This window comes from Podarcis erhardii (assembly GCF_964252035.2).
Source record: "Podarcis erhardii genome assembly, chromosome: 13".
NCBI classification, from domain to species: domain Eukaryota; kingdom Metazoa; phylum Chordata; class Lepidosauria; order Squamata; family Lacertidae; genus Podarcis; species Podarcis erhardii.
The window spans coordinates 2,861,242-2,876,659 of record NC_138502.1 but is presented as its reverse complement, the minus strand read 5'-3'; the positions used below and the strand labels follow the sequence as shown (position 1 = coordinate 2,876,659).

The following is a 15,418-nucleotide window of genomic DNA, read 5'->3' as shown; positions in this document are numbered from 1 at the left end:
AATAACATCCGATACGTTTTGAGGCGTGTGGACTAGGTTAAACTGGGAAAACTTGTCCCTCGAATATAGTGAGAATTTAAGAACATAAAAGAAAGGGCTTTCTCCCTAGGCATGGAGTTCCATAGATTAACTATGTGTTTCATTAAAAAGTGCTTTCTTTTCTGTGTCCTCAATCTCCCAGCATTCAGCGTCACTGGAGTTCTAGTGTTATGAGAGGAAAACTTTTCTCTATCCATTCCATCCCCCCATCGCATAATTTTATAATTTTCTGTAGGGAAATTTTATAATTTTATAATTTTCTGTCATGTCGCCTCTCACTCACCTAGTGTTTGAAACCCTTTCCCCTCGATCATTTTGGTTCTTCTTTCCCTGAACCCTTCCTAACTTCGCCTTATCGTTTCTTTTCTTCTTTTTTATTCAAAATTATAACAAGACATATTATCCAAAACCAAATCATCCTTGTTCCCCCCCCTCATTTTTCCTCCCTCCCCCACCCTCCCACACAACCCCCCCGCCTTCCCTCAGTTCCAGTCTTTGATTTCTCTAAGAATGCTGTTTTCTGCATGTTACACAGTTGTATAGATCCTCAAACTATTTAGCTGATTCTTATCAATAAAAAGTTTGTGCGTGTTTATTCAAAACCTGCCAAGGAGTCCAGTTCGCTTTGTTGCATCTTCAGATACTTTGTAAAGGGTTCCCATTCATCTTTAAAGTCACAGTTATACTTGTTCCGTTACTTATATGTCAGTTTTGCCAGTTCGGCATAGTCCATCATTTTTTCTTGCCATGATTCTTTAGTTGGGGTTTCTTCAGTCTTCCATCCTTGTGCTATTAGGACTCTCACGGCCGTTGTCACATACATGAAGATGTTTTTCAGCTTTTTTGGCAGGTCTTTCCCTACAATCCCCAACAAAAATGCCTCGGTTTTTAAACAAATGTTAAATGGAGCATTTCCTTCAATTCGTTGTATATCATTCCCCCCCAAAAATTTAATTACATTACAGTCCCACCACATATGATAAAATGTCCCCTCCTTTTCCTTACACTTCCAACATATATTTGAACTAGTTTTGTACATTTTCCCTAACTGCACTGCTGTTGTGTACCATCTCTACATCATCTTCATGTAATTCTCGCATTATCGTTTCCGAGGCTGAGGCAACCAGACAGAGGTTTCCCGTTCTGGTCTAACTAGTCCCGAGAAGAAGAAAAAGGCAGCTATTCTGGCTCCATTTTTCTCTCGGTTTGAAGGTGACCTCTCACCTGAGAGAGAGAGAGAAAGGTGAGGTGGAAGTTGTAAAAAAACACTGCAACCTGAGAGGTATCTGTCTCTAAATAACAGAGACATGGGGGGAGAAATCATCATAAAGATACAGTACCTTGGTTCTCAAACTTGATCCGTTCCAGAAGTCCATTCCAAAACCAAAGCGTTCCAAAACCAAGGCATGCTTTCCCATAGAAAGTAATGCAAAAGGGATTAATCCGTTCCGGACTTTTAAAAACAACCCCTAAAACAGCCATCTAACATGAATTTTACTCTCTAACGAGACCATGGATCCATAAAATGAAAGCAATAATCAATGTGCTGTACTATAAAATAAATAAGACAGTATCGTGGATGATACAAATTAAAATTACTTTTTTTTCCTTACCTGCACTGATGATAGCCCTTGTTTGGATGGGGGGCTTTTATCAATCAATCAATCCTTCAGTAGCTGAACAGTCACAAAAAACTAATTAACTGAAAAAGCCTCAAAAACAAAAACGCAAAATAAAGAGCAAAAACAAAAGCGCCAAACTTAATCCGATCCGGAAGTCCGTTTGACTTCCAAAATGTTCGGAAACCAAGGCTCGGCTTCTGATTGGTGCAGGCGCCCCGGAAACAATAGCCTACAGCCACATCGTATGTTTGGCTTCCGAAAAAAGTTAAAAAACCGGAACACTTATTTCCGGGTTTTCGGCGTTTGGGAAGCAAGGTACCACTGTATAGGGATAACCTGGTACTCTGGAGGTTTCTTAATTCCATCTCTGTGAACCGTCTTCTGAACACAAAGTTTGCAACACGGGTGGTGGGTCCTTTGGGGAATAATAATACAGTAATAATAATAATAATAATAAATAAATTTAATGGCAACCATTGGGCTAGAGTTCTCTGAGGATTACCAAAGGAGGGGGTCAGACCGAGTCCAAACCAAAGGCCAGGGCATGCTTCTGGGCATCCGCAAAGTGTGTTTTCCCTCAAATGTGGGGTTTTGCTTATGCTCACGTGCGCGACATCAGGATGTAAAAATATCACACGCATAAAAAATAAGTAAATAAATGTTTCTTTATACCCCTCCCTCGCCGGCAGGGCAGGGCTCACAGCGGCTAACACCAAATACGAATTATAATAAAACGTAATAGAGAAACAACAACCACCACCAGCACCAAACAGTTAATTAAAATATGGCTTAAAATGCAGCTTAAAATGCAGCCTCATTTTAGTAAAGGTAAAGGGACCCCTGACCATTAGGTCCAGTCGCGGATGACTCTGGGGTTGCGGCGCTCATCTCGCTTTACTGGCCGAGGGAACCGGCCTACAGCTTCCGGGTCATGTGGCCAGCATAACTAAGCCGCTTCTGGCGAACCAGAGCAGCGCACGGAAATGCCGTTTACCTTCCCACCGGAGCGGTACCTATTTATCTACTTGCACTGGTGTGCTTTCGAACTGCTAGGTGGGCAGGAGAAGGGACCGAGCAACGGGAGCTCACCCCATCGCGGGGATTTGAACCGCCGACCTTCTGATCAGCAAGTCCTAGGCTCTGTGGTTTAACCCATAAATCAAGACCATAAAGGGAGGAAACATCAGATATTCACCCGAGCCAGCTATCCATGCTGGTTCTACATGTCTCAGCAAAAAAGCCAAGGGAGAATTTATATACCAAATCCCATATAAGGGGTCGTCAGAGTGAATCTAAGTTGAAAGCCAGGTGGAACAGCTCTGTCTTGCAGGCCCTGCGGAAAGATGTCAAGTCCTGCAGGGCCCTGGTCTCTTGGGGCCAGTACTGAAAAGGCCCTGTCCCTAGCTGAGACCAATCTAACCACCTTGCGACCCGGGACCTCCAAAATGTTGTCATTTGTGGACCTCTCTGCGGGGCGTACCAGGAGAGGCGGCCCCGTAGGTATGTGGGTCCTAGGAATCCAGCTGCAAGCTGAGAAAAGGGATCCATCGCTCATGCTCTTTTTTTCCTCCTTGTTTTCTCCCAGGAAGGAGAGGAAGATTCGGGGAGCAGGATAACCCTCACCTTAATCTTGTCCGTCTTCACGGCTGTGTTGGGGTCCCTGCAGTTTGGATACAACATCGGAGTCATCAATGCACCCCAAGAGGTTTGTTGGGGGGGGGGTGTTCCCGTGGAAGGAGAGAGGGTCAGACCCCCAAGGCTGTCTGGGTGGTCCCAGTCATCTGGAGGGCAGCAAGTTGGGAAAGGCTGAAAGAATGGAAGATAATTCTGTTTTTTTAAGTATATTATTGGGTATGAAAGGACAGGAAATTACAGAGTGAATCAAGACTGGGTTGTTATTATTAATTTCTCTCTCACTCACACACACACACACACACACATTTTTATTAATTTTTTAAACAGATCAGTTCCAACAGTCATACAAACGTGACTTCTCATCTTATACAATATTTTGGACTTCCGTCAACTCCTCTGATGATTTTCCGTTCTTTATCACTTATTCCGCATTTCTTACTTTCTGTATTACATATAACTACCCTTAACTAATAATTCTCTTCATGGTCTATATTTCAAATAATCCACCTTACAAAACTTCTTTCAGTCCTACTAGCGTAATCTGTAATCACAGTTACTTTTCAAATAGTTCATATATTTACTCCAGTCTTCTAAGAATCTCTGATCCCGCTGGTTTCGAATCCTTCCTGTTAATTTATCTAATTCTGCGCATTATTATTAATTTCTAGGCACTGTACAAATATATTTTGTAAAATCAAAGCAGCCCCATTTTGTGTTACAGCGGAACCTCAGTTTTCGAACGTCTCGGCAGCCAAACAATTTGGAAGCCGGACGCTGAAAATCCAGAACTAATTGTTCCGGTTTTTGAATGATATTCAGAAGCCAAACGTGCGACACAGCTTCCGTTTTGTATTCAGGCTTCCATTTTCAATTTTCGGACATTTTGGAAGTTGAACGGTCTTCCGGAATGGATTACGTTTGAAAACCGAGACTCCACTGTATAAGAATTTGCATTAAACATTCTTCCAAATGTTTTTTAGCTACCTGCTTTTTATCAACAATTTTAATTTGTAATTTTTGTAAGCAACTTAGGTTGTTAGGGGGTTTTTGTACAATCGAGCAGTATATGGATTTTCTCAAATGAAAAATGAAATGGTTTTTCTTAAATGAAATGACAAAACAATTCGGAACAGAAGGCAGTGCCTCCTACAGAGTTAGACCAGTAGTCCACCAAACCCAGTATTGTCCACACCAGCCCCCCTCAACCTTTGGGTCCCCAGGTATTGTTGGACTACAACTCCCATCATCCACTGGGCCTGCTAGCTAGGGATGATGGGAGTTGTAGTCTAGCAACACCTAGGGAAAGGCGGCATTCCCAACCCTAAATCCCAAGGATCTAAACCCGAGATGTTCTTCATGGCAAACAGCCACTCTATCCATGAACTATTATAGTAATCTAAAGAATTCACTGCGGATTATTGATACGGTTTGGTTTGCTCTGATAAACTTAATAAATAGAAAGCCAAGCCCTGCCTCCGTACTCGCAATTTAAGATACGCAATAGAAAAGAGTTAAAGGTTGAAAGAGGAAAACCAGCAATGTTGGCCGTCTGTGTGTGGTTGTGCGCTTGTGGCTCCCGCAACACAAATCAGGGTATTTTAAACACACTTTAATAAATAAATTGTGAAACTATTATTATTATAATAATAATTTATATACAGTACTGGCAAAGCGAACACGTTTAATTAGAGGAAAAACCATCACTGACATTTGCGAAGGACTGGAAATTTCTCTCTTTTTGCATGAAAGAGAAAATGAACTTGTAATATTGGGGTGTGAAAAGATCGAAAAAAATACTGGTTTATAGAGGATAGAATGGTTGAAGGAATAAAGATACAGGACAGAGAGCTGGAAGTCATTTTCGTCCTCTATCTTTCTGTAGTTGTTTATCCTTCCTTTCCCTTTTCTCTCCCTTTCTCTTTAGGAACCTCCTTTTCTTGTTTCCCCCAATCTTCCTGACTTTGTTCTTTCTTTGGGCTTAAGTAGCTATCTTACCTTAGTATATTATAGAACGATGCTCTGTGATGGGTCGGCGTTTTTGTATATGAATGATAAATAAATAACTTGAAAGGATTTGCTGAATTAACTATTCGAACTGGAATACAAAAAAGGGAGGTGTGAGGAAGTCATGGAAACAAGTAAATGAATTGTAAGACATAGAAAGAGGGATTTATTTTTAACTGTTTTTATTTTTTCTGTATTTTGTATTTCTTGTTTCTTTTTCTTTTCTATTCTTTTTTCATTTTTGTAACTTTTTTTGGAAATCTTAATAAATATCATTTTTTAAAAATGATAAATAAATAACTTATTATTTATTTAACTTATTTATTATTAATAATAATAACTTACAGTATTTTTCACTCTATAAGACGCACCAGACCACGAGACGCACCTAGTTTTTGGAGGAGGAAAACAAGAAAAAAAATATTCTGAATCTCAGAAGCCAGAACAGCAAGAGGGATCGCTGCGCAGTGAAAGCAGCAATCCCTCTTGCTGTTCTGGCTTCTGGGATAGCTGCGCAGCCTGCATTCGCTCCATAAGACACACACACATTTCCCCTTACTTTTTATGGAGCAAAAAATACGGTATTTATTTATCATTCATATATATACAAAAACGCTATAAGTTAATAAGTTAAATATTATTTATTTAACTTATTTATTATTAATAATAGTAAGTTGTTTATTTATCATTCATAGATATACAAAAATGATGACCCATTATAGAGTAGTAGTAGTAGTAGTAGTAATAATAATAATAATAATAATAATAATAATAATAATAATAATAATAATAGAGAAGTAAGCTTCTATTCTGCCCTCCATCCGAAGACTGCAGACCGATTTGTGATATAAGAGGGGCTTTTCCCAAATGACCGTTTCCTTCCTGCTTCGCTCAGATAATCGAACAGAACTACAATGCTACCTGGCTACACCGAAATGGGGAGCATATCGACCCCAACACCCTCAAAACGCTCTGGTCCCTGTCGGTCGCCATTTTTTCCATCGGCGGAATGATCTCTGCCTTCATGGTGGGCGTTGTCTCGGAATGGCTCGGCAGGTAAGCCCGCTCCGTGTGAAGCTGCAACAAAGTACCGTATTTTTCGCTCCATAAGACACACTTTTTTCTTCCTAAAAAGTAAGGGGAAATGTCTGTGCTTCTTATGGAGCGAATGTGTGGGTCCCTGGAGCCGAATTTCCCAGGGGTGAAAAGCAGATCATGCTTTTTTTTTTTTGAAAGAGGGAAGTGGGTGTTGAAACAAAGCTGCTGATCGGGGAGCGAGATAAGGGACGATGGAGATAAAGGAGGCTGCCTGGGAGGGGGGAGGTAAAAACAGCAAACTTGCAAAGGGGGGGAAACAGGAAGACCAAAGCAATAAGGAGAGAAATTAGAAGGAAAGGAGGAGCAAAAAACTGCACCAGTTAATGAAAAGACACTAAGGCAAACAAGAGGGAAAGGAGTGTTGAAAGGAAGCAGCTGATCGGTAAGCGATCGGGAAGGGAGATAAGGGACGCTAGCAATAAAGGAGGCTGCCTGGGAGGGGGGAGGTAAAAGCCCATGGATCCTCAGGATTTTTACATTGGGTCACCCCAAATTCACCATCAGATCACATAGCATGTCCATGGCTACAGCCTGCACCAAAAGAATAACACACCCACTGTTGCCTGGGGCCGCAATGGTGCAAAAATGTGGTTACAAAGCACGGATCCATATGGATCCTCAGGATTTTTGCATTGGGTCACCCCAAATTCACCATCAGATCACATGTCTGTGGCCACAGCATGAACCACAAAAATGATACATCCATTGTTTCGTTCCGAATATTTTTTTTCCTTGTTTTCCTCCTCTAAAAACTAGGTGCATCCTATGGAGTGAAAAATACAGTACCTGTAGAAGGTTCCTCTGAACATGTGCAGAGCGCCTATCCCTGGGCAAACTACTACCAGGGTGGATTTGATTTAAATCAAATTAATAATAATAATAATAAACTTTAATTTATACCCCGCCCTTCCCGGTTCAGAAAACCAGGCTCAGGGCAGCTAACAACAAATTTAATTGATGCAACAAAAAACCAGCTTAAAATACAGTATAAAACGTGAATAACAGTAAATTCAGAATTCAAAAATCAGTTTAGGGGGAAAATCCATCCAACAAACATTAGATGATCACCAGGGCTGGCTGGCTGAATTGGTCCTATTTGGGCCAGCGAGGAGACCAAGGGAGAATTAGCTGTGGGATCCCAGAGCGGGTGATGTTCATAAAAAGGGGAAGGGGAATAAAAGATCAGGCTAAGTTCAAATTGAAAGCCAGGCGGAATAGCTGTCTTTAAATCACAATTTAAATCACTAGTCAGTAAGACTTGATTTAAATCACTAATCGATAAGACATGGTTTAAATTCTTGCTGCTATAATCTTAATATTTACCAACCAGATGAAGGTTTCGTTTTTGGAACAATAAATTTTCAGAGTAGTTTTTACAGTTGTATCAAAAATTGCTGATGTGGTTATATACTATTAGAAATGCATTGACAGATAATTATGAAATTATTGTGAGGTTTAATAAGTGAACTGTTCATATTTTTCTGCTGTACATTATTGGAAGGAGAAAAATAATCATTCCATTAATAACAATTTAAACAATTTGTTTAACTAAAATAACATTATAGCATATGTATCCATGTTTGCTAACTGATGTGGTTAAATAATTTTTTTTTATTAAAAAAAACAACTTAGACTGAGTTTTAGCACACATGAAAAACTTAAAACAAATCCTTATTTCCTGATGAATAGCCTTTGGACTATAATGTAACTTAAATAGAAAACTATCTCTAGAAAGTTTTTTCCTCCAGAAGCTTTTTATTTTAAAAAATCCAATTTAAATGTTAAAAAACCTGATTATTATTTTTTTTTAAAAAAAAAAAAACATTGGTTTTTGTCCACCCTGACAAAACCAATCATTCCAAGTTTATTGAGGATTGGGCAGGTTGGCAATATTTCACCCCCGTAGTCTTTGTGAGCATGTAATAACTGTACTACCACGGTAATTCAACAGGTGAAGCTCCGGTTGTCACTGTTTGCCTATGTTGGAACAGGCGGCACCTGTTGAGTTGCTGTCTGCTATAGAGCAACACAGGAGCCAGCCCAGAAATAAGAACAAAGTATTCTTAATAGTCATTTGCAAGGTCAACCAAAGAGGAGGGCAACCAAAATGGTCAAAGGCCAGGAAACGATGCCTTATGAGGAACGGCTAAGGGAGCTGGGCATGTTTAGCCTGGAGAAGAGGAGGTTAAGGGGTGATATGATAGCCATGTTCCAATATATAAAAGGATGTCACATAGAGGAGGGAGAAAGGTTGTTTTCTGCTGCTCCAGAGAAGCGGACACGGAGCAATGGATCCAAACTACAAGAAAGAAGATTCCACCTAAACATTAGGAAGAACTTCCTGACAGTAAGAGCTGTTTGACAGTGGAATTTGCTGCCCAGGAGTGTGGTGGAGTCTCCTTCTTTGGAGGTCTTTAAGCAGAGGCTTGACAACCATATGTCAGGAGTGCTCTGATGGTGTTTCCTGCTTGGCAGGGGGTTGGACTCGATGGCCCTTGGGGTCTCTTCCAACTCTAGGATTCTATGACCTTACCCATAAATGCATGCTTGTCCACTTTGATCTGCAGAAATGGCGCTCTTACAGGTGCCACACAATATTTGTCTGTTCTTGGAAGAAATCAGGTATTTTAGTGGAGCAGCGCCTAGACTTTGGAACTGCCTGCCTCTTGATGTCAGGCAAACACCTTTGCTATACCCTTCTTGGCACCTGCTTAAAACCTTTTCGCTTAGGTAAACCTTTCCAGAAATATCTACCGTATTTTTTGCTCTATAAGACTCACTTTTTCCCTCCTAAAAAGTAAGGGGAAATGTGTGTGCGTCTTATGGAGCGAATGCAGGCTGCGCAGCTATCCCAGAAGCCAGAACAGCAAGAGAGATTGCTGCTTTCACTGCGCAGCGATCCCTCTTGCTGTTCTGGCTTCTGAGATTCAGAATATTTTTTTTTCTTGTTTTCCTCCTCCAAAAACTAGGTGCGTCTTGTGGTCTGGTGCGTCTTATAGAGAGAAAAATACGGTGCACTGATGTGTTTTGATCTCTCTTTTGTCCGCTGTTGATCCTTTTAATCTTGTAAGTGTTTTAAACTATTTTTAAATCCCTGTGGAACGCCATAAACAACCATCTGACTTTTAGAAGACATCTGAAGGCAGCCCTGTTTAGGGAAGCTTTTAATGTTTAACAGACTACGGTATTTTAATACTTTGTTGGAAGCCGCCCAGAGTGGCTGGGGAAACTCAGCCAGATGGGCGGGGTATAAATAATAAATAATTATTATTATTATTATTATTATTATTATTATTATTATTATTATTAGCCACTGATAGCCCTCTCCGCTGCCATGAATTTGCCCAGTCCTCACCATCATCTTAATTAATCATTTTAATATTTCTTGTAAACCTACTTCAATGTTTCAGGACAATCCAGCAGTATTTAAATTTTGCCAGAAAGTAAACAGCAAATAGCTCAGAAGTCTTCTCAGAAAATGTGATTTATATACCGCTGGATGGTCCAAAAACCTCTAAGCGATTGACAACAAATACGAAAACTCTATTTCTTTATTTTATCGATAGTCTTAATATTTCCCGTAACCTGCTTCGAGGTTTCACGACAACCAAGCAGCCCATAAATCTCGTTAGTCAAGACATAAATAGGAATTATTATCAGAAAACGGCATTTGTACTCCGATTGGCCTCTATAAATATGAATGTTAGAAATAAAAGCGGTGAAAACCGTTTAAACAATAAATTAAAACCCACAGCAGCTGAAGAGAGATTAAAACAGATCATCGTTGACGTGTCCAGATTGGTTTGCTGGAACAAAAAATGCTTTCAGCGAGCGGTTAAGACCTGTATAAACTTAACTTTGATTTTACGCTCCTGCAGGTTGTGCCCTCAGAGGCTATATGCAAGCTTCAACTTGGAGCTGGGATTTTAATCCCTCGTTTCTTGCGGCGAACAAATAATCGTTACTTTTTCTACAGCAGAGGAACCTAGCCTGCTGTGCGTGGGCCGGATCCAGCCCTACACGCTGTGGCAAAAAGAGTTGCCAGCCTTTGCTCTTTATCTCCGGATCTGAACGTTAGGGAGAGATGTCTAAAGGGCAAGATTATCTCCCGGCACTGATAATCCAGAGATAAAATATTGTTTGGATGGCTCTTTAGAGATCCTCTCTAGACAGCGGCCTGAGGATCAGGGAGGGAGGGCAGATAAAAGAAAACCCTTCTTCACACAGCGCAGAATTAACCTGTGGAACTACCCGCCACAGGAGACAGCGATGGCCAACAACTTGGATGGATTTAAAAGAGGATTGGGCCAATTCATGGAAGGGGAGAGGGCTCTCGATATCTGCTAGTTAATATGGCTATGCTCCAACTCAATGGCGTAACGTTGGAAAATGTCAATCGCTTCTCCTACCTGGGCAGTTATCTTTCCACAAGGGCCGAAACTGAGGCCGAAATCCAGCATCGCCTGAGCTCTATGAGTGCAATTTTCTCCCAATTGAAGTGCAGAGTGTTTGAGGACCGGGACATTCGCAGGGAAACCAAAATGCTCGTTTACAAAGCTATTGCACTGCCAATTTTACAGTGTGCTTGTGAAATAGGGTCCATTTATAAACGCCATCTCCAACTCCTCGAAAGATTCCATCAACGGCGTCTCCGAAAATTTTTACACATCACTTGGGAAGACAGGCGAACTAATGCCAGTGTACTGGAAGAAGCAAAGATCACCAGTGTTGAAGGGATGATTCTTCAACATCAACTTCGTTGGACTGGCCATGTTGTGCGGATGCCTGATGATCGCCTTCCAAAGCAACTACTCTATTCCGAACTTAAAAATGGAAAGCGTAATGCTGGTGGTCAACAAAAGAGGTTCAAAGGCTGTCTCAAGGCAAATCTTTAAAAAGTTAGTATAAACACCGACAACTGGGAAACACTGGCCTGCGAGCGCTCCAGTTGGAGAACAGCCTTGACCAAAGGTGTCGTGGGCTTTGAAGACACTCGAACTCAGGACGCAAGGGAGAAACGTGCTAAGAGGAAGGCACGCTTGGCAAATCCACACAATGATCAACTCCCGCCTGGAAACCAATGTCCCCACTGTGGAAGGACGTGTGGTCCAGAATTGGCCTCCACAATCACTTACGGACTCATTGTTAAAACTGTGTTTATGGAAGACAATCTTACTCGGCTACAAGGGATTGCCAAAGAAGCTTTGCCTCCACAAGATGCCTCTGACAGTGGCGACAGAACATGGCCATTGTGGCCTCTGTGAATTTGCCCGATTCTCTTTTAAAGCCACCCAGGTCGGTAGCCATTTCTGCCTCCTGTGGCAAGGAGTTCCGCAGGTTAACGCCGCGCTCTGTGAAGAAAGACTTTCTCTTATCTGAATCTTCCACAGCTTTGTTGAATGTCCTCAAGTTCTGGTGCTTTGAGAAGAGGAGGACAACTTTACCTGCTCTCTCTACGCCACGCATAGTTTTATAAATGTCTAATGTTTCCGCCTCTTCCTCGCCTTTCCTCTAAACTAAAATAATAATAATTCTTCAGTGCTGCAATCTTTCTTCACAGCAGAGTCCCTTGACCAATCTTGAAGGGGATTTGAGTCGTAAGTCAGTGTAGTGGTTAGTGGGTCAGGCTAGGCTCTGCGGGACCAGGGTTCGAATCCTGACTCAGCCACGAAATTTCACTGGGTGACCTTGAGATTCAGTCCCTGCCTCTCAGCCTAATAATCTACCTCCCCAGGTTGTCACGAGATGAGGTGTGGGGGATATGATTGTAATAAATAAATGAAACACCGTATTAAATTCTTCGAAACGAAACTAGCCGAACAACAACAGACGCTTTCGTTTCCTCTGTGGTTTTTAGGAAGAGGGCGATGATTGTGAACAATGGCTTGGCCTTCCTCGGCGGAGGTTTCATGGGCCTGGCCAAACTCGGCAAGTCCTATGAAATGATGATTATCGGACGGTTCCTGATTGGGGCTTTCTCAGGTAAGGAAGCGGGTTGGGATAGATGACCTTTGGAGGGTTCCGTCTAACAATTCTATGAAAGGACACACAGGTTTTGAACAAGTGATGCTAGTGGGAACAGAGAAGAAAACCTGGATATATTTTTGTCAGTGGGGCCAGGCAAAAATGTTTCTCTGTAACCTGTCCTTTGGCTGGTTATTCGTTTAAATGTGTTTGTGGAAGGGGTTTATAGGTTTGCTTTTGTTTCATTACATATTTTGCGTTCCCACCTTGTGTTTTTATGCGGCAAACCGCCCTGCGACTTTCAGATCTTCTACATCTCAGGTCTCGATTAAAATTGCTGTGCTGGGTTATACAGGAAAAACTTTAAACAAATCCTTCTTTCCTGATGAATAGCCTTTGGACGATAATGTAACTTAAACAGAAAACTATCTTTGGAAAGATTTTTCCTCCGAAAGCATTTTATTTTAAAAATCCGATTTAAATTTTAAAAATCTGATTTAAAGAAAAAAATCCGATTTACTGTAAATTTTTAAAAATCCGGTTTCTTTAGGTTTTTTTTTTTAAATCATTGATTTTTATCCACCCTGGACTCATCATTAATTTCATGGTAGACCCACCCCTGGGAGAAATTACAGTGGTGCCCCGCAAGACAAATGCCTCGCAAGACGAAAAACTCGCTAGACGAAAGGGTTTTCCGTTTTTCGAGGCGCTTCGCAAGACGAATTTCCCTATGGGCTTGCTTCGCAAGACGAAAACATCTTGCGAGTCTTGCGAGTTCCCCCCCCTTTTTCTAAGCCGCTAAGCCACTAATAGCCGCTAAGCCGCTAATAGCCGCTAAGCCTTAAGCCGCTAATAGCGCTAATCCGCTAAGCCGCTAATAGGGGTGCTTCGCAAGACGGAAAAACCGCAAGACGAAGAGACTCGCGGAACGAATTAATTTCGTCTTGCGAGGCACCACTGTAGCCTACAAAAGTCTACAATTAATTTAGTTGCTCCACCCCCTTTTGACTCTGGCTCCGCCCACCATGGCCATGTGGTTCCCTGAGACTAGAAAACGCTTCACCAAAGCGACTGCTGGTTTGTTCCCTGTGTGACTCAGCCGGAAATCATCCTCTGCGGCTGGTCGTAACGTGATAAACTGCCAGACGCAGAGAGGGAACATTTGAGTAACGGCCTCAGCAGACGAGAATCTTGGATGAACCTTTGGACTGAAGAGTCATCGATACCCGTCAGCAAGGCTGGATGCGTGCCCAGGGACACGGTGCCAAGGCAGAACTGCGTCTTGTGAAGAATAAAATGGGGCCCTTCCTTTCCCACCCTGTTTTGGGGCTTCCTGGAGTCATCTGTGGAAGGAAGTCGGACTCATTTAGTAAGGGGGAGAAAAGGCATTCTCTGTTTGCCTGGACAGTCTGGCCAGAGTAGCGCATGCTCTGGTTATCTCCCGCTTGGACTACTGCCATGCGCTTTACGTGGGGCTACCTTTGAAGGTGACCCGGAAACTGCAACTAATCCAGAATGCAGCAGCTAGACTGGGGACTGGGAGCGGCCGCCAAGACCCCATAACACCGGTCCTGAAATACCTTCATTGGCTCCCAGGATGTTTCCGAGCACAATTCAAAGTGTTGGTGCTGACCTTGAAAGCCCTAAACGGCCTCAAAGGCCCAGTAGACCTGAAGGAGCATCTCCACCCCCATCATTCTGCCCGGACACTGAGGTCCAGCTCCAAGGGCCTCCTGGCGGTTCCTTCATTGCAGGAAGTGAGGTTACAGGGAACCAGGCAGAGGGCCTTCTTGGTGGTGGCACCCGCCCTGAGGAACGCCCTCCCTTCAGATGTCAAGGAAATAAACAACTACCTGACTTATAGAAGACATCTGAAGGCAGCCCTGTTTAGGGAAGCTTTTAATGTTTGATGCATTATTGTATTTTAATATTTTGCTGGAAGCCGCCAGAGTGGCTGGGAAACCCAGCCAGATGGGCGGGGATTAAATAAATTATTAGTAGTGTTCCAGTTCTGTGATTCTTCCGACAGCAGCTCCTGTTTTGTTACATTCTTCTGGCTGTTTCCCAGATTGATCCTATGTTTCCTCCCATGCCAGGATTTGCTTCGGGTCTGGTGCCCATGTACGTGGGCGAAATCTCCCCCACTAACCTGCGTGGGGCGCTGGGCACACTGAATCAGCTGGCCATCGTCATCGGCATCCTCATTGCCCAGGTAAAGAACGATTCCCCCCTCTCTCCCTCACACACAGACACGTAGCGTAGAATCCTAGGACTGTCGAGTGGGAAGGGATCCCTGGAGGTCATCCAGCCCAACCCCAGCAATGCGGGAACCACCATTGGCTAGATTCTAGGAAAATCAGAGGGCTCTGTTAATGGGATTTATCCATTCCAGACTTTGGAAAACAACCCCTAAAACAGAAGTTTAACATGAATTTTGCTATCTAACGAGACCATTGATCCATAAAAGGAAAGCAAAAAAGCAATGTACTGCAGTCACACAATCAGTCAGTCGGTAGCTGAACTGGATTCCACACAGTCACAAGAACAACAACAACAAAAAGACACAAAAACAAATATGCAAAATAACAGACAGACCTCAGTGCAACACTCAAAACGGAAGTGTGGCACTCAAAGCAGAGCTTGTTCGGCTTCCGAAAGAACTTCGCAAACCGGAACACTTACTTCCTGGTTTGCAGTGTTTGGGTTCCAAGTTGTTTAAGTACCAAGGCGTTTGAGAACCAAGGTACCACTGTAATCTCTTTGTTGAGCTTTCTGATGCAGTGACAGACCATACAGGGTTTTAATAATAATAATAATAATAATAATAATAATAATAATAAATAATTTTATTTATACCCTGCCCTCCCCGGCCAGAGTCAGGCTCAGGGTGGCTAACATCAATAAAATCACAGTAAAAACATAATAGGGGAAAATGGCTTGGTGGAAATGGCTTCTTACATAGGGGGGAAACAAACAAACAAACAAAACCAATTTAAAATACAGGTTAAAATGCAATTTAAAATGCAGCCTCATTTTAAAGTAGCTAATAAATCAAG

The 15,418-nt window shown here is 42.3% G+C and overlaps 1 protein-coding gene across 1 annotated transcript in view; it reads left to right on the top strand.

Moving 5' to 3' along the window:
* The window catches only part of SLC2A4 (solute carrier family 2 member 4), a 49,328-nt gene that overhangs the window by 21,306 nt on the left and 12,604 nt on the right, over positions 1 to 15,418 (top strand). The window contains exons 2-5 of the mRNA XM_081835721.1: positions 3,247 to 3,366; positions 6,196 to 6,356; positions 12,256 to 12,380; positions 14,459 to 14,574. Coding sequence (XP_081691847.1) covers positions 3,247 to 3,366; positions 6,196 to 6,356; positions 12,256 to 12,380; positions 14,459 to 14,574 — 522 coding nt within the window. The remainder of the gene's footprint in view (positions 1 to 3,246; positions 3,367 to 6,195; positions 6,357 to 12,255; positions 12,381 to 14,458; positions 14,575 to 15,418) is intronic.